Source organism: Dermacentor andersoni, chromosome 9 (genome assembly GCF_023375885.2).
Source record: "Dermacentor andersoni chromosome 9, qqDerAnde1_hic_scaffold, whole genome shotgun sequence".
NCBI lineage: Eukaryota > Metazoa > Arthropoda > Arachnida > Ixodida > Ixodidae > Dermacentor > Dermacentor andersoni.
Genome location: NC_092822.1, coordinates 125,418,186 through 125,443,790, shown reverse-complemented (window position 1 = coordinate 125,443,790; position 25,605 = coordinate 125,418,186). Strand labels below are relative to the sequence as shown.

The 25,605-nt window shown below is 44.5% G+C and overlaps 1 protein-coding gene across 8 annotated transcripts in view; it reads right to left on the bottom strand.

The window, feature by feature from the left end:
- Cadps (calcium-dependent secretion activator 1) overlaps positions 1–25,605 on the bottom strand; it is a 468,212-nt gene that overhangs the window by 238,272 nt on the left and 204,335 nt on the right. For all 8 annotated transcript variants that reach the window (XM_055069950.2, XM_055069951.2, XM_055069952.1 and 5 more), the window contains 2 exons: positions 16,710–16,833; positions 8,527–8,559 (listed from right to left, as the gene is read on the bottom strand). In XM_055069950.2, the coding sequence (XP_054925925.1) occupies positions 8,527–8,559; positions 16,710–16,833 (157 nt within the window). The remainder of the gene's footprint in view (positions 1–8,526; positions 8,560–16,709; positions 16,834–25,605) is intronic.

Below are 25,605 nucleotides of genomic sequence, written 5' to 3'. Positions count from 1 at the left end.
GCCATAGTTGTCTAAACTTGAGACTTTGCCCAAAGCTGATGTTTCAACATGAGGCCCTTTCCTTGGCCCAAGGTCAGGTCAGCTTCAAAAGGATTCTAACAAGAAAACAAAGAATTGGCTTTGCCAGAAAATGGTATTTAATTGTTGGAAACAGACTGCCCATCGATGACTGTGATGTGTTCAGTTTCCAATGAGAATAAATTTCTATGAAATCAGCAGAGTGATGAAATGGTACCTGATGTGGCATCATTGTCTGTTAACATTAGGTTGAATACAAACAAGTGTGCATTTTAACTTAGTCGACATACAGTCCACTTTAATAAGTACCACAGTAATGATGCTTTGTGCTGTAACGAATCTATGTTATTGAACAAATCTTGTACACTGTCAAATACTTTGTTGTTGCTGAGCAATTATAACTGTATACAATTATGAACCACTCCTACGGTGCTCTGTTGACCCCTGTCTGGCTCCATAAATGATTTTTTTCATGCTTTTCAATAGTGATTTGTCATTTATTGTTCCTTAAGGTCTTGGTGATTTTTTATTATTATAGTGATTTCCACTCATTTAGGTGCAATGAATCTCCTAAAATTAGCTCACTCAAATGGACTTGACTAACACCATTAGTGTTGCTATGCATCTGACTCCAGTAGTGAGTCTCCATTTACTTAGTATGTTTGAGTAGTTATGGAATGCTGGTTTTTCATACACTGAAATCACTGACCATATGCCATTGTTTTATTTATAGCAGGCAAAGAGTAATCCCTTTCACACCCAGCCTCCCAGGCAAGATACCAGTGACTGGGGTATAAATACATTCTGCCATTTGATATCCAATGTAAACTGGGACGCTGTGTCATCGTAGATGAGGCTTTATTGGGACTGCAAGTTAGGTTAGCTGGATTGGATTCATTGTAAGAGACAAAACTTGGCACTAAGGCAAAGGACGAAGAATGCGTTGTACCCTTCGTCCTTTGTTACCACGAAGCTTATGATGTGGCCTCTCCATTTCCTTCTGGGCCATCAAATAGAGCATGCAGAAAGGCTGGGCTAGCTATTCATGCAAGCACTGAACTGCACATAATGAGACATTATTTTCATTGGAAGGTGGGCGAAGAGGGAAGACTGTCCTGTGAACAAGTGTTTAATCAGCAGGGCAAGCAGTTTGGGCTGATGGTGGAACAGCACAAGACAATGCAACGGAAGCAGTCACAACCGATATTTACAACAAGAGCCCTTGGGCAGCAGCACATGTTCACAGGTTGCGTTCAAACAGCCTGAAGGGAACGACCAGGTGAAAAGCAGACTAGACCGCAGGCAATGGCAATGGCCCGAGAAACGCATCGAGGTGAAGGCACAATGAGGAGTAGCTGTCAGCCAACATGCTACTACAGCAGACTTCCATAAATTCGACTCAAGTTGATTCAATTTCTGGGTAATCTTATCTCGGTTAGGTTCGTGCTGGCTCGCATAAATTTCTGTGGGCCCAGACGTTATTTCCATGTTAAAATTGTCCCTCGCCAGATAATTCAAACTTGATTGGTCAGCACATGTGCACCCGACAGTAATGCTGACCTAAACTGTGACCCCTTCGGCAGCAGTGTCTGTCTTCGCAGAGCTTAGGGGGACAGTGAACACGACCATCGCACATCATCCCCTGCTGAAAATGCCTATTCTTGGACTACCATGGAAAAACTTTCTAGTAAGAACGGTAGCTCACAGTGAACGATTACAGTTTTTAACAGGTTCTAAAGCGAACATTTTTTTTTTTTTTTCAAGTGAAATTGTGCAGCCCAAAAGTACCTGTGCAGTGCAGTCAAGTATGAAAATGAAACTGCGTTTACAGGGTTTGCCACAGTAACAGTCTACTGCGCCAGCATAGCCAGTGTCATCGCCATTGAAATCACAAGATGGCAACAGATGCGGTGCTTGCATACCATGCTTGCATAGCGTAATGACGACAATGAGTCTAGATTGTGAAAGCTCATTCAAAACATGTTATTTTAGCTAAAGCACATTTGCAGGCTAGTTGGTTAGGATCATGACAACACAGTGCAGCACAACAGGATGAGGACAGAGAAAATTTGGACACACACACATTGCTAACTTCAACTACAAATTTTTATGTTCGCATGTGCACAATATATATACAGAACTGGACGATTGAAAACAAAAACAAGAAGGTCAGCATTGAGAGGCACACACCAAGGAACTGATACATGTCAAAGCGTTTAATCACAACCTGTTTGCACTTTTGCAGGGCACTGCACTTCTACACGACTGTCTCGATAACTTGAGAAACCGCATCTCTTTTTCTGATAACGTCAGCAAAGGCGTGCTCATACACTTTTCTTTCATTTTCTCAATTTCATAAGCCTCAAGAGTTTCTCTTCTCATTCTGCACTGGGCTTGCTTCGAAATAGTACTTTCTTCAAAGACTGGGACACAGCCACAATCCTAGCAATGCATGCCTAGATGGCCTGAAATACCTTTTGTGACATTATAATGATGCTCCTTTAGCCTCTAATTATTACAATTGCCTGAATGACTGATATACATACATTTGCGTGAAATAAACAACATTCAGCATGCAATTGACAAATTGCTTGCAATGTCTTGTGGTACAGGCAGTTGCCTGTACCTTGTCAGAGTTTACCTTCTTGCAGATCCTCTGCAATCGTTCTGGAGCAGAAAAAACTGCGTCCCTGCAGACTTTTTATGCAAGCTGCTGTCTATGTAAGGTACGATCGCCACTTTCTTTGGTGTGGCAGTGTCATTGCACCCATTCGAATCAGACCCATATTTCTTACTCAAACCCTCCGCTACTTAGGTCAATAGTCACAAGGGGTAACCAGAATAGACCAGACACTTAGCCTGGCTCCTGAAACTTGTTTCAACCTTGTGGTCACATGACTTCATTAATAAATTATGTAAACAAGGTTGTATTAAAAAAAAAGGTTTCCAGCAGAACATACCGACACGGACAGAAAGGGACAATGACACACACTGGTGTGTCGACAACACATGACCGTGTGTGCCGTCATCCCTTTCTGTCCGTGTCAGTACATTCTGCTGGGAACCATTTTGTGCTGCGTGCACCCCATGAGCGCAGGCAAACACTATTCTGAAGGCTGTCTATAACAGTGCGTTTTATAAGTTTCAAGTGTGCAGATGGAAAAGGAAGTACGGGCCTATTGCACCTTGGTTTGTTCGATTCAGAAATATGCACGGCACCACAAATGAAAAGGTGCAGGTGGTGCCAGTTGTGGTGCACTGGGCTGCAGCTACTCAGTGCAAGGTTTAAGGGTGCACTGCACCGTGCAATCGAACACAGGAGTGCAAGGTGCACCTCGGGGAATTCAAGGCCTAGGTGCAGTACACCATTAAAGGGACACTAAAGGCAAATATTAAATCAAACTAAAGTAATAGATTAGTACCCAAGAATTTTTAAGGTGTCGATATTATCACGAACAGAGCCTTAATAACCGAGAAATTTAGGTAAATGCAGGGCCTGGTTAGAGACTCCTCCGGGACGCAAGCACTTGCCCTATAATGAAAGCACTCCTCAGTTAAATTCTGTCGCTAGTACTCAACCACTCATTGCAAAAAACATCCTTGTAATGTACTATAAGACGAAATAAAATGCTACTTGTTCAGTTCTATTTCGTTTTTAGAAAGAAGAAATCGTTTAAATTACCCTTGATAATGACGGAAGGTGGTCGAAAGGTTTCGTTTTCCCTCGACTCCGTGCCTCCCACGCTTGCGCATTTCAGTAGTTTCATTATTGCGTAGTGCTGTGCTGGTTTTGCTGGCTCACGAAACTCGCACAAACTGCAAGTAGCAGAGAACTCAACTTCCATGTGATATCGCGGGATGCCCAAATGGCCTAAGCAACTTGACCGAAAAGCAGCTGCAATGGCGAATCCACCGCTCTGTCTTGGCTTGGTACCGCAGTCTGTTGGGTGCCGTTTTACTCACTGATGGCAGCAAAGGGTGGTGATGGCATATGCAACGTCACTAATCCTTTGGTATGATGGCGGGAGATTTGAATTTAGAAGAAGGTATTTGGACCCTTGAGATGCAATTTTCCCGTAGACTAAGTCTTTTCTGGGCAGGAAACAAGCATTGCGAGGTTTCTGGAATGGCACTTAAACAGTCCACAGACACTTAGTATTTGCCTTTAGTGTCCCTTTAATAGGAGCTGAAGGTACAGAGAAGGTTAGTTGAATCGAATAAACCTCCTGCAGAAACCTCGTAATAAAAAGTAAAAACCCAAGTGTAAGAATCTTATAACATTGCCTACAGGTACTTCATGCATACGTACCAAAAGGGACAAGACATCAGTAAACATAGTTAAGGTTTTTAAAATTCTTGAGGCTTATGAAATTGAAAAAAAATGATAGATGAAAGAAAAGTGTGAACATGCCTTCAGTGGTGTTATCAGAAAAAGAGATGCAGCTTCTCGAGTTATTGAGATAGTTGCGCAAAAGTGCAGTGCCGTGTAAGAGTACAAGCAAATTGTGATTAAGCTGTTTTGACACATTTCAGTTCCTTGGTGTATGCCTTTAAATGTTGACACTCCTGTTCTTGACAACCTTGTTATGTATGTATATCGTGCAGCTGCAAAAATTTAAATTTGTGATTAAAACTTAGTACTGTGTATGTGTCGAAATTCTTTTCTGTCCTCGTCCAGTCGCGCTTCACTGTACTAGGTTATTTTACAAGTCACATGCCAAGGTAGCACTAACAAGTCGTATCACTAGCAAAATGGTTAGTCAAGGCATGGCCCACCATCTCCTTTGTGATTGTTGAGTAGTCGTTGTGTATGCATTTATATAGTTCTGTTCAATTGTTACATTGTGGCTAAGGCTTGGCTTAAATTATGAGATAAGATTTTTCTGCTTTCTGTTGAAATGTGTGTTTGTAAGCTATAAAAAAAAAATATTTTACTCATTTGCTTGAGTACGTTCAACGTGTGTGACTACATTATTCATCCATAGCAGCACTTATTTCTTGAAATTGGCAACATTCAAGATGGTATCAATGTATCAGCTACAGCCTGACTGAAGTATCGCCGAAAAGCAAAGACCAGACTATAAAGGACCACAGTTTGCTGACCTCCTTTTCATACATGTCATGTAACCTGGGCAGCAGCCGAGGCCTGCATCCCTGAAGAATACTTATGTTAAGCGGATTGTCTGCAGTTTCTTATAAGTGCTGTGGTCTCCAGCTTGCTGCCCGACATATGGAAGCTTGTATGTTGACCATTCTATGTTGCTGTTATACATTAAATAAATAAAAAAACTCTAAAAGCGTCTGCTCCTAGCTATACAGCAGTATGATGGGCCTCCGTTAAATTAATTGCCGTAACTGTTTGTGTTCCAGCATTCATATTGCAGTAGAAAAACATGCATGTGGGTGTTGCAATGACACTGGCGTTATGGCATTATTGACCTGAGAGGCGGAAGACCACATCGGTGCCAGTATAAATACAATGAAATAAAAAAATTGACGACCCTTAGACATCCCATATTCGTAAAATTTGTAGCCTATGGATGTCCTGTGGCCATTCTAAAAGAGCAAATAGCCTGTTGTAGGCATCCACGGGACCTTAACTGGACGGCCCCTTTTAGTCACACCTTAAGCTGCTAGAGATATCCACAGTAAATCCGGCAGATATGTGCGGATGACTGGCGGACATTCGAATGTCCTTTAATTGCTGTCCTCTGGATATTTTTGGACATTCATAGTCCAATGGGAACCAGCGCTGTTTTGCCGGGTGTCTGTCACCGAACTTATAGTACACACCACCAATGGCCTTTTCTTTTCAGTGCCTGTATAACACGCACTAAAAATTAATAAATGTTAGCAGTAAAATTTTGACTTGAGGTGTGGCTTCGCGCCAGTGCAAATTTTGCATCGAGGTGTGTTTTCACGTCAGTGCACCCCACACTGCTGTGATGGTTTCACAGCAGCAGAGGGGAACAGAACTGCCGGCAGAAATAAAGACTAATCCAACAAACATCTGGGCAAACATTTCCAGATTCAACAAACATATGGATTTTCGCGAGTTATACGGACAGATTTTTTGTTTGTTTACAGGGTGTTGTAATTGGGAGTGTGACTAATGCATAAAAAATATATGTATAATAATTTGTTTGAAATATAGTATTTCATAAACTATGAATACTGAAATATCGAGTAGCATAATATTTGATCAAATTCTTAGAAAATATCCAATATTCACACAAGCCTAGTTCGAACATATAATCTCCAGACATACTGCATAAACAGACTGCATAAATTTTAATGCATTGGTAGCCAACCAAGTTAAACTCGATGCATACTTGCATAAAATTAATGATCGATGCGTGTAAGAAATGGCAAATGTCTAAATTTGCTGAAGACAGTCTGCATGACAGTAACACATACATGCAAGCCTTTATATTTACCTAAACATTGTCCCGTGTTCCCTTAGCTCGGCTAGCAGAATACAAGTACTTCGGGGCAACCGACTTCAAAAATTTCTGTATCACAAGTTTTTCAGTGAGTTCAAGTACGGATTTCATGACGGCCTGTTGGCGGTGACAGAATTTGTGGAAACTACACACTTTCTCAGTGAATTGCTTGACAGAAGAGGACAGATTGATATCAGTTATCTAGATTTTAAAACAGCACTTGATATTGTTAGTCACCAGAAACTATTAATGAAATTAGAAATAGTATTGGGAAACTGCAATGTTGTTCACTGTATTGAGGCCTTTCTAGCTAACTGGCACTGTTCAAGAAAGTCACTCTGCCATAGGTTGTGTTACGTCTGGGGTGCTACAGGGTTCAGTGCTCGGAAACCCCCACTGTTCCTAATGTTATAGCTGACTCATCAGTTCAAGCCAGATGTTTGCAGACAGCATAAATTTTAGTCAAATAACACTGGTAGCCAACCAAGTTAAACTCACTGTGTACTTGCATAAAATATTGAACAATGCACATAAGAAATGGCAAATGTCTAAATTTCCTGAAGACAGTCTGCATGACAGTGACACATACACACAGGCCTTTATATTTACCTACACACTGTCCAGTGCTCCCTTAGCTCGGGTAGCGGAATATGAGTACTTTGGTGCAACTGACTTGAAACTAGAGCTGGACAAAGCACACAGACAATGTTGTTGGTAAGGTGAATAAAAGCTTGGAATCTATTGGGTGCATGCTAAAACTTTCACCTCGTTCTATACAAGGTGCAACCTAAAGAAGGTAGCAAAAAGACATCAAGTGCCCATCTTGTTCTCTGTGTCAAGCAAGATGCATGGTTGCACTAAGAAGTACACCAGGTTATACGGGAAATGCCCCACTGGAGTCATCTATGAGATTCTGTTATCTTGTGGCTGTGGTAAGGTCTATGTCAGCCAGACCGATTGCTGTGTCAATGAATGTGAGCTGTCTTTAATAAAAGGTAAGGATGAAGCGCATTCACACTTCAGTGCCCGACTGCAGTGTGTGAGCCACGACAAGATAAGGATTCTGGGTAGATGCAGTGGCACGTGAATAATTATTAGAGGCTTTTCGGGTTAATAATTAGGCGACATGCATCTGTTTCCCTCTTTCCTTCAGAGAGATGTTTTATTGAGAGCCGGGTGCAGTGATGAGAGTTTCTTTAGATAGCTGCACAGTGTGCATACACTGCTACATATATTGGATGTCTTTGTAAGCAGAATAAACAACTGAAAGCTCACCTTGTTGCCTCGCCCTTTCCGTTTTCATTCTGCACTTAAATCTTATGGTCTGAAATGGTTCAGTATGAACCCACTAGCCCAGCAACTACTCAGCTTCACTTCGTGTAGATAATAAGGAGAAACTGTGAGGGGGCTTCGTATTTTGTAGTGGCTTCAGGAAGGTGTCAAATCCTTCTTATTCCTAGGGGTGGGCATTGCAAGCCGGACGAAAGACAAAAAGAAGTGCGCAATACGAGCGCGATGCGAGTGATTCTGCGCTTCCTTTTGTCTTTCGTCTGGGTTGCGCTTCCCAGCCCTAGCAATATGTTCCGTCACCAACTTGCCCAGCTTGCTGTGTTAAATCCTTCTTAAATGGATGCCACAAGAAATTATTAGGAAGCGATGCTAGCTTTTTTGTACTCCCTCAAGGGCCCCAACACCATGATGCCGAGGGCCAGTAATGAAAACAAAACTTTGTGTGCGTTCTAGAATGTACAACACTATTTGCATTGCATTCACAATCTGATTACGCAAGGTTTGGCAACAAAAACAGCAGACTGAATCGGCAACAATATTCGAGAAAGTTCTTATACACGAATGCGCATCTTACGCTGAGCGACAACTTCTTAAGATTTCCTAGCCGATGATAAACAGTCAATGAAAAAACACAAGCAAGTACATGTGTCAATACCACTATTCCTGCTAAGAAGCCCAAGGACATCCCCATTCAAGTGCTTGCATAGCTAGCCTTGGTTATGTGAGAAGGGCATGCTGACACTTGGTCATACAGGAGAGCAAAAGAGATGCACACCTTGCAGTTGGGTAGCTCCTGCCTGGTACTGTCCTGGGATGCAAAGAAAAACGCAAGAGTTAGCCAGATGGGCTACCATTCTTGGCCCCTTTACAAGAAAAGCATCTGCATAGGATTGTGTGAGGAGGTATATGTGAAAAAAACAAACATTGATTCAATAAATATTGAAAAACATTTGACAAATCCACTAATTCCATTTAGGTCACCTTTCAAGTGATTAAACATTGCTTTTTTTCTCCTCACAGTTGAAACCAGCAGTAATGTAAAAAAAGAACAAACTGCCAGAATGAAGGAACCGAAAGCTATGTTTTTCACTAACATTTTACAATAATTTGTTGTAGTGGGCCAGTTGGCTCTGTGACACAATGAAGTGACACAGTCTTCCTAAAACACATAAGCTTCCCATAGAACAAATATTTACAGCAGAAATCCCAGGTCAGCCTATAGTGTCTAACAACACACCTACCGAGTGACTATCTAAATTCTTAAATCACCATTTGTCAAAGATCCCCACCACCCTCCCATCTTTTGTTCAAGACAAGCCCCACTTCCTTTGAATTCTCGACGGCATTAATGTCAACCAAATCCTTTCTGACCATGCTATTCTAGTCACTTTGTATGTTTCTTCCTTTATACTAGCATACCCATGAGTGAAGGAATTGAAGCCATATCGAAGTCCCTCGCAGTCAATCCCCAAGCGCGCGCTCCTGAAGTTCACCTGTCACTCCTTAGGTTAGTTCTCACACACAACTATTTTGAATTTGGTTCTATTCACTACCTGAAAACTTTCAACACTAGCATGGGAGCGCCATTCGGGCCCACATATGCCAACATTTTCATGGGACAGCTTGAAGCAAACCTGATAAAATACTACCCAAAGTTGACATCGATTCTGGACACTGACAGCTACAGCAGAATCGAAAAGCTGCTCAGGGTCACTGCATGGAAATTCAGATTCGTCAAACACTGCCGATTTAAAAACAGAGCACATACTCGTTTTCTAGTAGCCGAAGAGATTCCCGAAGCAGAAAAATATTGGATCAGACATGTACAGAAGCAAGCCTTCAGCGAAGATATAAGTTCGATTTCAACAGGTACATCAGCAAAGGCAACCTCTCGCATTAAAGACCTCAACCCGTTGTTGGATGTCGACAGCATCCTCCAGGTCGACGGGCACCTGTTGCACATTGACGCATCTGAGGAGGTAAAACACCCAGTCATCCTCCCGCACGATCATCACTTTTCTACGTTACTGACAATGCGAGCACACTGCGAAATACTACATAGAAGCGTGAGAGACACCCTGTCACAGTAGCGAGAGAACTATTGGATCTGCCGGGCAAGAACAATAGTGAAGAAAGTCATACACGGCTGCTATACGTGCAGACATTTCAGAATTGGCCCTGGCGACGCTCCAACTGCTCCTATAGCACGACATTATGTAAGGCCGACGAACCCATTCGAAGTCACTGGAGTTCACTTTGCACGACCACTATTTGTTGTGACTCGAGCGGGAGAAACAAAATGTTACATAGCGCTCTTCGCATGTGCCACATCCTGAGCAGCGCACCTGGAACTGGTTTCAAGCATGACCTCAGAAGCATTCCTCATGTCTTTACGACGCTCTGTAGCGCGAAGGGGTCTACCTCGCGTGATTTATTCAGACAACACAAGAACATTTAAGAAGACGTCAAAAGACCTAGAGAAGCTTTTTAAGTTGCTTTCCCAAGAGGACGTAACGGCATACTTGAGCCAGAACAGTATCACTTGGAAGTTTATTCTTCCCAGCGCACCATGGTGGGCGGCTGGTGGGAGCGTCTAGTTAGGACGATCAAGCTTCCACTGAGAAAGGTTCTCGGCAAAGCTCAACTTAACTTTGAAGAGCTGACGACTGTGCTTACGGGAGTCGAAGCGGTCATGAACTCGAGGCCTCTCACCTACGTTGAGTCGGACAGCGAAGAACCTGGGGCATTAACACCAGCAGACCTCATCATAGGACGGAGACTAATGACGCTACCACAGGGCAGCAACGACGTGTCAGTGGACGTTACGAAGCTGTCTGACAACACGCCTACAGGAAACGCCTGAGAACTTCTGGAAGAGGTGGATGAAAGAATATCTGCTGCAACTTCGATCAACGTACTTTTCCCATGAGAGACCCACCAATGAAATAAAGACAGGAGATATCGTCATAGCCCACGCCGAGAAATTACCTCGACAAATGTGGAAACTCGCAAGGGTTCTTGAAGTCTAAGAGGGTGTTGATGGCCATGTCTGCTCTTGCAAGATTCAACAACAGCAAGGAGTTATTACCACCAGACCAATACAAAACCTTTATTTGCTCAAGCTGAACGACTGATTTGGCGGCCGGGAGTGTGTTGAATTAATCTCAGCACAGTCTCGGATCAAAGAAGAAGAAGCGCCTCCTTCCTGGAGGGAGCCCGTAATTACGAGCACGTGCAGCCGGGGGCTACCTGAACGGGAAAGAATAAAAAGAATGCCTGATGTTTTGAACCTCGCTTCTTGTCAGTAAACCATACGCCATTTTAATCAAGGGTTTGCAGTCATAAAAGCCAAAATGTCTCCTTCAGCCTCTTCACTGATGGTCCCCTTTCTGTGCCGTGTCTATTTAAAGCTACCCATTTCATTCAGCGTCAAGTAACTCCTCATAATTGTGTTCGCGCTAGGTCTTCCCCCACATTGCCAATTTCGGTATACCTTGGCAGCTTCCCTCTTGTTGCCCCATGCCGCTCATAAGGCTAAGACCATGTTCGCCTTCTGCTCGTTTGAATAGGGCATGCCTTAGGCACTGCAAACAAATATTTTGAAACGGTTGCGCGGCACGACAGTAATACACAGTCGAGCCCACATGCATCTGGCCGCTGGCACAGCTTTGAAGAAAAGCGGCACTGTAACAAATGACGCTCTCTCTCGCACAGGTTCCAAATGTATGATGCATGTTTTGTGTGTATTTTGTTATTTCGCATCGACTTGAATGCTGGAAAAAAAATTTATCTTCTCGTCATATCGGAATAAACGGCTGATGACGGCGCGTTGTTATGCGACAGGCACAAGCCGCTGCTGACGAAGCGCTTTTTCGGAGCGCCGTTGCCAGCCGCTGCTGGTAATGTCAGAGCCAAGCAAAGGTTGAAGCCCTTTCTCGTAAGTGAAGGGAAGGCGCGGCGCTGCCAATGTTTTTACAAATCACTCATGACAGCACTGTAATCGCGGCGCATTCGGGTGCACAGAGCGCGCTGTCACGTGGCATTTCTTAAACTCTGCGGGCTTTAGTTTTTCCCGAATAAAAACGGCCACGCTAAGTCTATCTCGTTGGAAGTACCTGGGTTAGGCAGTATTTGTGAAGCTCCACAACTTTCCTATGACGCCTGAACGTTTCAAGCTATATTTAAAAAGTTAATTTATCTCCGCTAATTACTTAAAAAAGGATGAGCAAAAACAAGGTACTGAAAGTTTAGAGAAATGCTAACAACATCCACACAATTCCTGTTCTGCGGAATGCATGGGTTTTTTCAAAATCTTGGTCCACGTTAGCTGGGGCACCCTGTATAGATATATACACACACACACACGTGTGTGTGGGGGGGGGGGGAAGCTGGCGGGGCCCCAGCACCCTCTGAAAAAATGAAAACATTCTGCCTATGGAAAACAGTGTTAAAAATGGCAGTTCACCTGGCTAAAACTGCAATTGGTACCAGCTGAAAAGAGCCACGGGCGCACCAAAGCAAGTAAAACCATAAAATAATTGTACTGCCCAGATTTTCTGCAAGAAAAACTTGGCATCCACCAGCATCCACACAACGAACGCACGCTCGCTAGCAGAAGGCACACTTGACAATGACAGGAAAATTGAGGGCGTCATGCTGCATAACATTTCATGTTGTAGGCCTCAAATAAGTATACATAGCAAAAAGGTGTCAATATAAATTTGCAGTTGAAATAAAGCACCATTATAAGAGCGCACACATGCAATCAGCCTCAGCGCCCGCAGCGAAATTACGTTGAATATGCCACAAAGCGCATCTCCGCTGCAATACAGTTCACTTGCAGCGCCCACGCACAATTTTTCTACACGTGGCGCCTCAGCGGGAGAGTGTCATTCGGCTCACTCGACCATTGTCTAGTACACTCTAGATTAGGTTATGTGCAGACCCAGGGAGTAGACCATATGCTTCTGATGAGAACAGATGCGCTCACAGGTCTTTTGCCGCACAATCATGTATACGTATTAAATAAATAGTTAAACAGTTTAACACGGCCATATAATTATCCTCCACATAACTGGTGATCCGGAGTTTTGAAAAGCAAGCACTACAGCTTTCAAATGTCCTGGACAGCTAGCCAGCTCATTGCAAAAACAACAATGATAAGCGGAATGGCGACCACTGATGCTCCTCCGATGGAGAGACTCCACGAACCACAGGAACATCCTGCCGTCTCGGCCGTCGCTCTAAAGCTCCCGTGTTTCTGGCCTGCAGACCCTGTTCTTTGGTTAGCGCAAGTGGAAGCCCAATTTCCAACCAGGAGAATCATGTCCCAAGATAGAAAATTTCATCACATTATTGCAGCTCTAATACCAAGCGAAGCAGCTGAGGTATGCGACATTTTCATCACCCCTCCAACCAAGCAGCCGTACAACACGCTGAAACAGGAGCTCAACCAGAGCATCGCCTGCTCCAAGCAAAAGTGCCTGCAACAGCTCCTAATGGTACAAGACTTGGGCGACCGCAAACCATCACAGTTACTATGCGGCACATGTCAGCTTTTGGGGGAGAAGGCGTCGAAGATGGACGACTGCCTCCTCTGTCAACTGTTTCTACAGCGCGTCCCTGCAAATGTGTGTATGGTTCTAGCAGCAGCGGGGGATTTGCCCCCTGATGACCTCGCTGCTCCTTGCAGACAGGGTGCTGGAGGTTGTGGCATTGGAGATTTCTGTTTTTGACAGCACAGCAAAAGTGAGTGAAGCTTCTCCCGATTCAGTGATGGGGAATCCCATCACGGAATTCAAGTCATTTAAGGAAGAAGTCCAGTGGACTGCACACACTGTTGAAGCATTGAAGAACCAACGAGAAAGGTGCCTGTGCTCCATCTCATGCAACCGCGTGTCGTCTCCCTCTTCTGACATTGCATGCATCTGCTGGTACCATCGTCACTTTGGAGAAAATACAAGCAAGTGCATGATGCCCTGCGCCCATCAGGAAAACATGCTGGCCGAGCACTAAAGGTGGCTGGTGCACCAGGCCCAATTGCACACCGCTTCTCATCTGCTACCGGCTGCGTCAAGAAAGCTCATCATCAAACACCTGTCGAAATGTCCACTTCCAAAAAAGTTTGCTTTTCAATAAATCAGCAAATGCCATCTAAAAACAATAACCCACCTACTTCATGGAAGTTTCTGTCTCAAGTATACGGCCAATGCAAATACCACTTATTTTATGTCGTGGACAAAGTATAAAAAACCCATTTCTTGGTGGACACAGGTGCCGAGGTCACTGCGATTCCAGCGACGTGTGCAGATCGCCAAGGCCACCCCACATGCAATTTGCAAGCCGTGAAAGCCACATGAATTGCAACATATCGGCTTCAATCTCTAACGATGGACTTTGGGCTGTGCCGAACCATTCGTTAGATATTCATTGTGGCAAACGTGAAGCACGCAATCAACAGAGCAGATTTTCTTCGCTACTTCAGATTTCTTGTAGACATGCTGAACTACTGGCCATGAGATGCTACAATGCACTTGAGCATTCACGGCATCACATCCTGCACGGATATGATGAGGGCAACGCTCCTTCGACCGGAAAGACCGAATGTTCGCTTCGAATTCACAGACTTATTGAAAGACTTTCCTTGCCTCACATCTCCTGTCAACACCACATGTCCGGTCAAGCACAGCGTTACACATCACATCGTGACTTCGAGACCCTCAGTGCATGCCCATCTTTGCCGCCTGCCACCTGAGGGGCTGAACATTGCTCGACGAGAATTTGAGCATATGCTCCAACTCGGTATTGTGCACCCATCCTCAAGCCCGTGGTCATCCCCACTCCACTTAGTCCCAAAGTCTACTCCAGTCGGCTGACACCCATGCGGTGACTACCATTCCCTCAACAAGGTAACACAGCCAGACTGCTATCCAGTCGCCCATTTTGGATGACTTTGTGGGAACCACAGAGTTTTCATACAAGGGTTGCTAGAGGGAACTCTGGCATTAGTGTCTATGGGAGCTGCAATAGGAGCGCTTGTACCAGCATGGGAATTATGGGAAGTACATGGATTTGCCTAAATTTCGTCCTCCTGGCTTCAAACGGCTTTGTGACTTTGTAAACTCGTCATTTTCAACAATGTACTGCGTAATAAGTAATTAAATAAACATTATTAAATTTGTCCGATGGCAGGATTTCAACACAGGACCTCTAGCACAGAGGCCGGATATTGAAACCATTAAGCCACGGATGCATGTATCGACAAGCGATGTGAAACACCCTAACGAATTTATTGTGGGCATGAAACGCCTTGAGACGCTTGGTGCATTTCGATTTGGCCCCTTTGACAAGCTCAATGGTTGCAATTAGTAGCGACTGTGTGTGTTCGCGGCGTCTTCTGCACTTCGAAGAGTATAGATTGCCTTGAAATTTATGACAATAAGATTTATATATAGCGTAACATACAAAGCCACAAGAACATCTGAATCCACAAGCACAAAGATCAGACAAATCCATGTACTTCCCATCATTCCCATGGTAGGACAACGACTGCAGCGCCAGAGTTCCCTCTAGTATATTGTAGGAAACTCTATGGTGGGAACACTGCACAGAGCCACTGTGTTCTCCAAAATTGACCCCATCAAAGCTTATCACCGAATACCGGTGGAAGAGGCTGATATTTCCAAGACAGCAGTCCCGACACCCTTTGGTTTATTTGAGTACACCAGAATTCCCTTTGGATTGCATAGTGCATCGCAGACTTTCCAGCGGTTTATCGATTAGGTGACCTGAGGCTTGCATTTCTGCTATGCATACGTCAAAGACATCCTGGTCGCTAGTACTTCGGTTGAAGAACATATAGCCCATTTGCGGCAATTATTCTCTCGCCTGGATAAACACAAAATTGTGGTCAACCCAGACAAATGCCTCTTCGGAGCAGCAGAAATCAACTTTTTGGGACGTCGCATCATGTGTGATGGTATACAACCACTGAATGGCAAAATACAAGCTGTCAAAAACTTCCCTCTGCTGGTAAACAAGTGAAAACTTTGACAATTTCTTGGACTGGTTAACTTCCATCGCTGTTTCATATAAGCTGGTGTGCGCACACTGAGGCTGTTAAAAGATCTCTCAACACCCAGACCAGGCACAGCACCGTTGGAGTGGATGGATGAGGCTCACGCCGCCTTGAACACAATCAAGAATCATCTGGCGAGCGCAGCTCTTCTCACTCATCTGCAGCCTCACACTAGGACCCACCTTATGGCAGACACTTCCCTCAATGTTGTCAGTGCCATACTGCAGCAATACATTGAGAATGAGTGCAAGCCTCTTGCATTCTTTTCAAAAATGCTCTGCCCTGCACAAACCTGGTACAGCACCTGCAGACATGGGTCACTCGCTATCTATAAAGAAGTAAAGCAATTTTTTCACTATAAGGAAGTGAAATATTTCTGCCACATTTTGGAGGTCAGGTCTTTCTACACTCTCACTGATCACAAGCCACTAACCTACGCTTTCACGACCAAATCAGATGGATTGTCGCCAAGAGAAATTTGACAACTGGCATTCATATCAGAACGCTGCACTCATATTCGCCATGTCACCAGTTCTGACAACGCCGCAGCTGATGCACTTTCACGTGCACAAATGAGCAACATAACTTTGCATTCAAATTCGATCAACTTCGACAAAATGACATTGGAATAAAGGGATGACGAAGAACTCCAAGAGCTTTATCCTCCCCAAGTTATTCACAGTTTTTGCTGCTGCATTCTTCCCCGTGACTACAACGTGACAATACCGCAGCACTCTGTTTTCTCATGCTCTTAATTCTAGCTCATTCTATAATACACAAAAAGAATATTGCTTATCTAATCATTGTGAGTGGCCCTAATAAAATGCAAGTGATGATCTGGGACAAGTACAGCAGGCCTCAGGACTTTGCCAGACACCCACCTTGTAGTTTGGCCTGCTCTGAGATGCGGGTATAGTTGACGAGGGCCGCATTCTCCAAGCACTTTTTAATGATGGCACGCACCTCCTCCGGAGGTGCTGGAGTCATCACGTCCTTCATCAACACCTGCATGAGTTAACCAGGTTCAGTAGTCAGACACAAGTTGCCCACATGCAACATGACAGCGATAACTGCAGATTGCCATGCAAACAAAAGTAACAGCTGCCTGACCTGGTATTTGCATTTTTGCTGCTTTCATGTCTGAAAACATGGCCTACACAAGGTATTCCCTTGCTCATTCACCTAAATTTGATGCAGTGCATCCACATGAGTCGATAGCACGCAATGTTCAGTGACAGTGAGGAGGACAAGTGATGGAGAATGGGGGCATGACATGCATATATTTGTCGTCATCATATTCTCTGCCTTCCACACAAACACATCCAGCTTTGAATCCACTTATACTACAACAGTAACAAAAAAGTCAAGCCTGGCTGTTTGTCACGAGTCACCGACAAAGCACATGCAAATATGTGAAAAAGACAATGATGCCAGTCGGCAAAACGGTGAGTGGACACATGATGCGAGAAGCACGTGTCCAAGAGAGAGAAAAATGAGTAAAAAGAAGACGGAGGCAGAGGAACCTTCAGTAGCATGGAGGAGCATGGACGAAAAGCATGGCAGATGCATGTCCGGCTGTGCTCTGGAGACTGGAAGCCCCAGCTCCTGAGCCCCAACGACGTAGCCAGGGCAGTGCTCCATGGCCCCGGTCCAGCTCCATGCTGCCATAACTGGCCACTGTTATGGTTATAGCAGCCCCATGCTGCCATAACCACCTGGCTACGTCAGCGGCACAATACCCAACCGACCCAAACAGCGCCCTGTGCCACGCGGGTCTCAAAATCTGAGGACCACAACCCCGTCGCTTGCAACAGAGGTCGACGTCTATGCCAAGTCGAAATTAAGCAGGCAGACATCTTACATCGGGTCAACGTTCACCACTACTATAACGGTCAGGACTCTTTGGGACTATGTGTCACTTGGCTAGTAAAACTAGGAACAGTATACAGATATAATTTGTTCTTCTTATGTATATAGCTAGTTTTGTGAATGTCTCTTGTGTGTTGCTGTTCATTTGTTTTGGGTTAGAATTGTTTCTTGGGATAAATGTTCGTCAACGTCTTTGCATTGTGTCCCTGTCCATTTCTGGAGTGCCAAAATTTGTGACGATGGGCCCCCATATGAAGTGTTTCTTCCACAAAAACTGCTCACCACATGCCTCAGTTTGACACACCCAGTTCACAAGGAATGATCACAACACAACTCTGCATTCACTGTCCATATATCACCTCACGGCACCAAACGACTGATCTCCTATAACACATGACAGGGGTCTACTTGCCACACAAATAATAATACAGCTCGAAAGCTCAACCTGAAAGTTTCACTGTGTCCCTGTTTGTCATCTGCACATTTTCTTATCGGCCTTCCCAGAATTTTAGAGGTCGTTTGCCCCCCCCCCTCCCCCCAACAAAATTTGCAAACTCTTCGCATCTTTATGGATGCCTGGCCAAAAACCTTCTCTGTTAGGGTTGTTTGTCATATTGCACTTGATTTCTCTGAGTCCAGTACTCCCATTCTCGTGATAATTTTTCAATACACTTTGTCGATGCCTGACCAGAGCCATTAGCTGCACTGGCAGCGTGCTGCTCAAACGTCTCCTGTAGAAGAGCCTTCTACTTCGTACTGTACTGTTGTTCACTTCCCTTCTCTCATTCGTGCCTGGCCAATTCTGTTAAATGCATACCAAATGGACTTGTCCTCTATTTGCTGCTTGGCCAACTGTCAGGGTGGAAATCGTACGTTTTTGTGAATTAAAGCTGCCTTAACTGCTTGCCTTTCTTTACTACTACTATCTGCGATGACTGTCCACACTGCAGCCGAAACCTCTGCCTTCAGTGACTCTTTGGTGTTGTTATGCCCCGTTCAATTACTTTCTCCGTTAAACTTGTATTTGTCATTTAAAAAGGGCTCATCAACATCTCACATGCCAGGCACGTTTCCCGAGATGATGTCATACAAAGGTTGCTCAACACACATAGTGGTTATTAGCCCTTAGTATTAGGGTGTCTAGCACTATCTTAGCTTCAGAGAGCCACCTCTTTGTCCCATCTACAAGGATCACTAATGTTGTCTTTCCAGTTATTTCACCATACTTAACTAAGCTTCTCCTGACTAATACCGTACTTGTGCCTGTGTCACGAAGCACAGACACTCGCTTGTCATTTATTTCTCCCTCTACGACTGGCGTATTTTTATGTGCAGTAAAAGATTTGTGCTCTTGCTCTACTAGCAATCTCAGAGTCTCTGGTTTCTTCAGCTAATCTTTTGCACCTTTCGTTCGGAGCTACCAGTGCTGCAACTCAATCTTCCAGGCGCACTCTACATTGTTCTGTGCTATGCCCTCTTCTGTTGCCTGTTCCACCAAATTCTCATGCCTGGAAGCTGCTCTCACCTGCACAGCAGTTGACCACATGATGGCCGGTACAGTTACATAGGAAACAGTTCAGCTGGGGCAGGCGCATGCTTTCCTGAGGTTCATATTTTGCCTTATGTAGTCTCTCTGGCTAGGTCCCCTTTCATTTTTTCTAGGTTTCTTAACCCTTTGACGGTCAATGACGTAAATATACGGCGCCGCAAACGAGTCTGAAAATGGTCGATGCCGTATATAATTACGGCCCCATCTGTACGTTTAAAAAGCGTGCCAATTTCCTAACTTTTTCTTTTCTGTCATGTGCTGTCACTATGTGGGGATACAGGGAATTTTTTTCGCGCGTCTCCCTCTCTCGGTTTTCGCTGCATGGTTTGTTTTAGCGCTACTTTGCTCCCGTGCATCTATATACTACCGCTCACGCATTTGCGCGGGCGCGGGCGGGCGGCCGTTTGGATTTTGTTTCGCGGGCGGTTTTGGCTTTTTGCGCTTGCAAAAGTGATGGCTATCTCATTATTAATCGTTCAAAGGGCGACCGCTTGTTTCTCGCTCATTTAGTGCTCACAAGGAGGAAGGATGCCGCCGTGCATGCGTTTCCGTTTCTTTTCTTTTTTTTAAGACTCGCAAAAACTAATTGCCCTAGCTGGTTGGCGATAAGATGAAGATTAGTGGAAGTTTGTCACACGTGTTGCTTTTTTTGATGGGCACACAACCAAACAGTTTTCTTGAGTGCGCGCACCTACGCAGTTCTATTACGCTATGGACCTACGTATTAGTGCGAGAGCAGGAACATTTGAGACTTGCGAAATATTCTCGTGTGTGGATCTTCAAAGCCTTGAACTATGTGCATAAGTATGCATAAAATTTTTAATTCTGATAAGTTTATTTCTTTATTGTTGTTATTCATGAATGAAGAGTGCATATATACCAACGCAAAAGATTTTTTTCTCACTTTACGGTCACCCTAGAAAAATTACGGTAAATTTTTTTCGAAATAAGTTTATAAGAAGAATTGGAATCTGCAATAAAAAAAATCGACTCTGGGCGGTCGCATATGGCGAAAAAAAATCGACCCTCAAAGGGTTAACCCCTGTGCCTCCAAAAACTGATCAGCTTGTTCTGCTATATCGTTGAGTGAACCCAGCTTTCTCTCCCTTAGGAAAACACACAGATTAGGGCTACAGCAAGCCGGGAATTGCTCACTAACCATGCAATCGCAAACCCCCTCATAAGTTTTCGCAATATCAGCCATTTCCATCTACCGGTCAAAAGAACTTCATAGGTGGCACATAAATTGTTTTCCTGTTTCTGCGTCTTCTGGCTTGCAGTTTTGGAAGCTTTGCAGCAGTGCCCTGTCATAATTCAGGGAGTCGTAGGCAGTCATCCTCCCGAAGACACTCAGTGCCTCACCCACCAGGCTGTGGCCCATTCGCTCCAATCCCAGCCTTGTCCGAGGGCTATCCTTTCGAAACGGTGCAAGTATGCATCCAAGTCGTCACACTTTTCATCCAAAGATGTCATGAACATTCGCGAACACATTTTGCTGGCTTTTGGAGATTGCGAGCCGGAGGACACCACACTCTCGACATCACGGTGACACTCTGTTGCTGGTACCAATTTCAGTTTAAGTTCAAAAATTTATTTTCCCTAGCATGCACTTCCCACGCTTCAGCATGTTCGGCCCCATGCTCCTTTTGGAAGATATCGCTCTGTTGTTCAATAAATTTCAAGGCGTTGTCCTTCGAAAAACTTAACTCCTTCACTAAGGCTGGTGTACTGTCCCACTCCATTTCCAGATTACAAAAATTTGTGATGGGGCAGGAAAAACAAATCGTAGCAGGCTTGCGAACTGTCACAAATTTCAGCACTCCAGAAATGAACAGAGACACAAAGCACACATGTTAAAGAATGTTTATCCCAAGAAACAATCTAACCCCAACCTTTTGAACAGTCAACTAAACTCTCACGGCATAAACCCTATACACACGAGACATCCACAAAGCTGGCTATATACATAAGAAAAACTACACTATAACCTCACTGATGCGTTCCCGTTACACAAGTTTTCCCAGCGCCAACTTCGCAATCGCGAACACGAAAATGACTCAATAGAGTTACGCTTATTTTTTGTTGGTTCATATGTTCCTGGAAAACACAATTTTTCGGAACCAACGTTCAGTACGTCACCAAACTATGATTGTATGATACGTTTTCCGGTTGCTAGATCCCATGCAAACAAGAAAATGCACGAGGTGCGCGCAATCGAGAACAATATATATATATCTGCCCCCAATGGCAGTTTTATCGCAATACTCGCCCGCCTGTCTCACACGAAAATACCGGCGTGCACTCAGTTTCTCATTTCGGTACCAAACCTGTTACGAGTGTGGCCGAGCAGTTCCGAGAGGAGGACCAACTCTGAGGGTCGCCTTCAACGGTTATGCCCAAGGAACAGGAACCCATGACATGAACTACAGCACGACCGTACACTTGGGATCGCACTTGAAAACGGACCCCGTGTTTCTTTCTTCTTTTTTTTTTCTCCGCCTTTACAGGATGGCCCAGGTGGTGCCAAGCAGCGGCCGGCCATCTAAAACGAAACCGCAACAGTCCTCCTGCCCCCCTGATATCATTCAAGAAAAGCATTATGCAGAGTAGGACTGCACTGGCTTGTGGCTCATGGAGCTTCTTCGCAAGTGAGGCACGCTGCATGCCGAGTTGGGACTGTTCGCAGCAGCCTCTTCTGTGCCACCAGTCACGTTCACGGCTGGCTCCGAGATTGCAGAAACAGCCAGACGAGTATCACACACAGTTGTTGAGCGGTCATCGATGCCAGTAAATAAATGGAAATTCATAACCTATTTTGATAACATTAAATACACTAAAATTATTGAAGATGCAGACTGGTTGTCAGTTCTTGAAGCTCTAGATCCTGATGTTGTGTTGACCAAACTCACCAACATTATTAATACTGCCGTGAGATCATGCACTACCATGCTGTCCTCAAAGCGAAGTAATCCTGCTCCGCTTCGCCCCTGGCTATCAAATTCTCTCTTATGTTGTTTAAGAAAAAAGGACAACCTCTACAAAAAAACAAAAGCACCAGCATTTCAACACGTGCCTTAAAGCACAATATAAGCATTATTCAAACACTTTACCCACACTTCTTAAAAATGCAAAATTCAGTTATTATCAAGATCAAGTTCAACAAGGCGGTAATAATACTAGAAGAAAATGGCAGTTGGTAAATTAGTTCTTAAATAATTGTGATTCATATGACTAGTGTTTATGCACTTTAGCTCTTGCTCTCCTTCTGTCCGTATGATGTTCAGGAAGCATGTTTTTTGGTATTGGGTCTATCCTTAAATTTCTGTGGCAAACTGGTGGAAGTTTACATATGGAGGTGTGTGTGGATCCATATCGGATCCTCAGATCCTCCAGTATGTGTCTTCCTATTTCAGTTTCATATTCCAGCTGGGCTAGATTGTGTGCCTCGGCCAGCTCCTCTAGGGTATTGTGGATTCCCAGTTCTAGGAGCTTCTCAATAGCCATGTATCTAGGGAGGTGAATGGCTGATTTATATGATTGCCTAATTAGGCAGTCGATTTTCTTTTTTTCAGCCGTGCAGGTAAGGAAGGGTATATACTATCCGGCTCAGGACGAAGGTTTGGACAAGCTGCCTGAGATCTGCTTCTTCATGTCTTTACGTATGTTTGCCACTTTCTTAATTAGCCTGTTTGTTGTGGCTAACACACCATATGATTTTGTTCAGGGTGACTGCGTTCTTTCCATTGTTTTGTACGTGCATACACGGGATTCTAAGAGCCTGCACTTCTTGTATGTATGTGCCATCTACCATCACCTTTACGTCTGGATAAGCTGTTTTTGCTTGTAGTTGAGTACTTATAATCAGAAGTTCTGACTTTTGGGGGGAGCATGAGAGATCCATTTGATTCGCATGATATGACACTCGGTCTACTCCTGCTTGTAGTGTTTCCTCTATCTTACTATCATTTCTGGTATCAGCCCAGAGCGTGATATCTTCAGCGTATAGTGAGTATCTTAAACCAGAGATTGTGCTAAGTGCGGTAGCTAGCAGTATAAGATAGATGTTAAGCAGGAAAGGGGATAGTGTTGATCCCTGTGGGGTTCCTTTGCTGCCAAGTTGCAATGTAGAAGATGCGATGGACCCTAACTGGACTTTGGCAGTCCTGTCGGAAAGGAAGGCTTTTTTTACATAGTCGTATGTTTTGTGCGAATTCCTCCAATGCAAGCATGATTCCTCCAATGCAAGCATGATTCCTTCATGCTTAATGTTGTCAAAGGCTTCTGTTAGATCTAGGGCTACGACAGCTCTAGTTCTTTTACTGTGAATAGGGTGAAAAACCTCTCCTGAGAGCCTTAGCATGACGTCTTGCGTTGATAGATTTGCTCTAAAGCCTATCATAGTGTGCAGGAAGTAATTCCTGTCATCCATGTGGCTCTGCAGCCTGCTCAGAATTACATGCTCTAACACTTTTCTTAAGCAGGAGGTGAAAGATATGGGCCTGAGGTTCTGCAAGTCAAGCTTCTTTCGCGGTTTCAGGATGAAGACTATCTTTGGTGCCTCCAAGATGAGGGGAGTTCCCCTTTTTCTCAACATTCATTAAAGTATTTAGTAATGGCTTTAGTAACCCATTCTCTCCAGCAGGCGCAGTAACATTCTATGATGAACCTCCCTAATTTTAGTGCCTCAGGTAATCCGGCAAGTTCAAGTGGTTTGCTGGATGAGCGGGAGCGTAAACATGAGCGACCAGATTGGTGGTGCCAGCAGGGGGTGCAAAGATCAACCACATAAATAGAGAGCCAATTACTATATTCTTCTGAGCTGGGGTGTAAATTTTAGACAGCGGCGTAATCGTGTTCACCATTACACCACTGCTGAAAACTTGTACCATTAGCAAAGCAGAATATAGTAGGTTACTGCAATTTTGGCTCTGCATTTGTCTGATTGAGCTCTACACCACCAGGCAGCTGCACCACTCCGGCCACTCACATTTATGCCCCCGACGGTCCGGCAATACGCCAAAACTGACCCCGTTTGCCTGAGTAGTGGACAAGCTAAAACTCTCTAGTTTGGCGCCGTCTGCCGGCGGAATCTCTCCGTGACGTAGAAAACGTCATCATGTGATACCGATTGCGAAGTGTTCGACGTCTCCAGTGGCTCAGCCCATTGAGCCACCATTGTTTTCGTCTTGCAAGCGCTTAATGTGCGTGTCTTAGCTGCAAAACAACCTTGAGTGAAGGCCAACAAAGGTACTTAGCAAGTCAATGTAAGGCATTGTCCACTCTCGTCGGAGCGTGTGCAAGTGGCGCCATGGATGACGAACGTGAAGAGGCCACTCGCGTATATGGGAGCTGTTATGAAATTTACCTAGTAATCTAAAACTCGAAGCACTCACACATCTCATGTACATTTATGTTTACTGAGGCAAGCGTGATTGCACGCACCTATCTCTTGCACACCTATCTCTGACCGAGATTTCAAGTTGAGTTGGTTGCCATGTGTGATTCACGGCAACGCTTCGCCCTAGTTTTCAGTGCGTAATTAAAATGGCGATGCATACGATGCTTTGATATTAGTTATTAAGTCCACATGACCTTTAATAAAGGTAGCCATATGCACTCCTGGCGCAATAACACTACTGTTCGCAGCATTCGCTGGGCCAGTGCGGCATGCCACTTTTGCCAGAATTATCACAGGGCAATGATTTATCGCCAATGTGTTTCAATAAGCGAAACTTTAACCGATCATATCTTTTGTGTCCTCAATCCATGCTTCATTATGCAAAAAAGGTGATGGCGTGCAGACAGAACACAAGAGAAGTGAACAACACGAATGCCGCTTCCACTTCTCTTGTGTCCTGTCTGCATGCCATCACCTTTTTTGCATAATGAATCCTTACCAACTAGCTCAGCTTTCTGTCATTCTAATCCATGGTTCCACTATATGCACTTCTCTGTGCAAGGTATTTTCACTTATGTGCATGCATCAAGGGTGCGATCTGAGATCGTTTTTCGGCGCGTTTGTTCGGTTACCTGTGCACGCGATTGCCCTACTCCATACCGAAGTCACTGCCGCGGGGCGCAGCCATGTTTTTTGTGACGTCAAAATGACAGTAAAACTTTGATTTGGGTGAGTCGGTTCATAGCTATTCAAAAGGCGCAGCACTACTGGGACAGAGACAAAGAAACACAAACACAAAATGATGACACGCTCCTGTCAATCATCTTGCAACCAAGCACGTCGTCTGCTAGGCACCGAGTGCGATGGGAGTTGGGAAGTTTGGAGTGATCATACGCTCGTTACAAGACCGGCTTCACATGGCGCGTCTGGTGTATTGGATTGGATCCAAACGGCGGCTTCG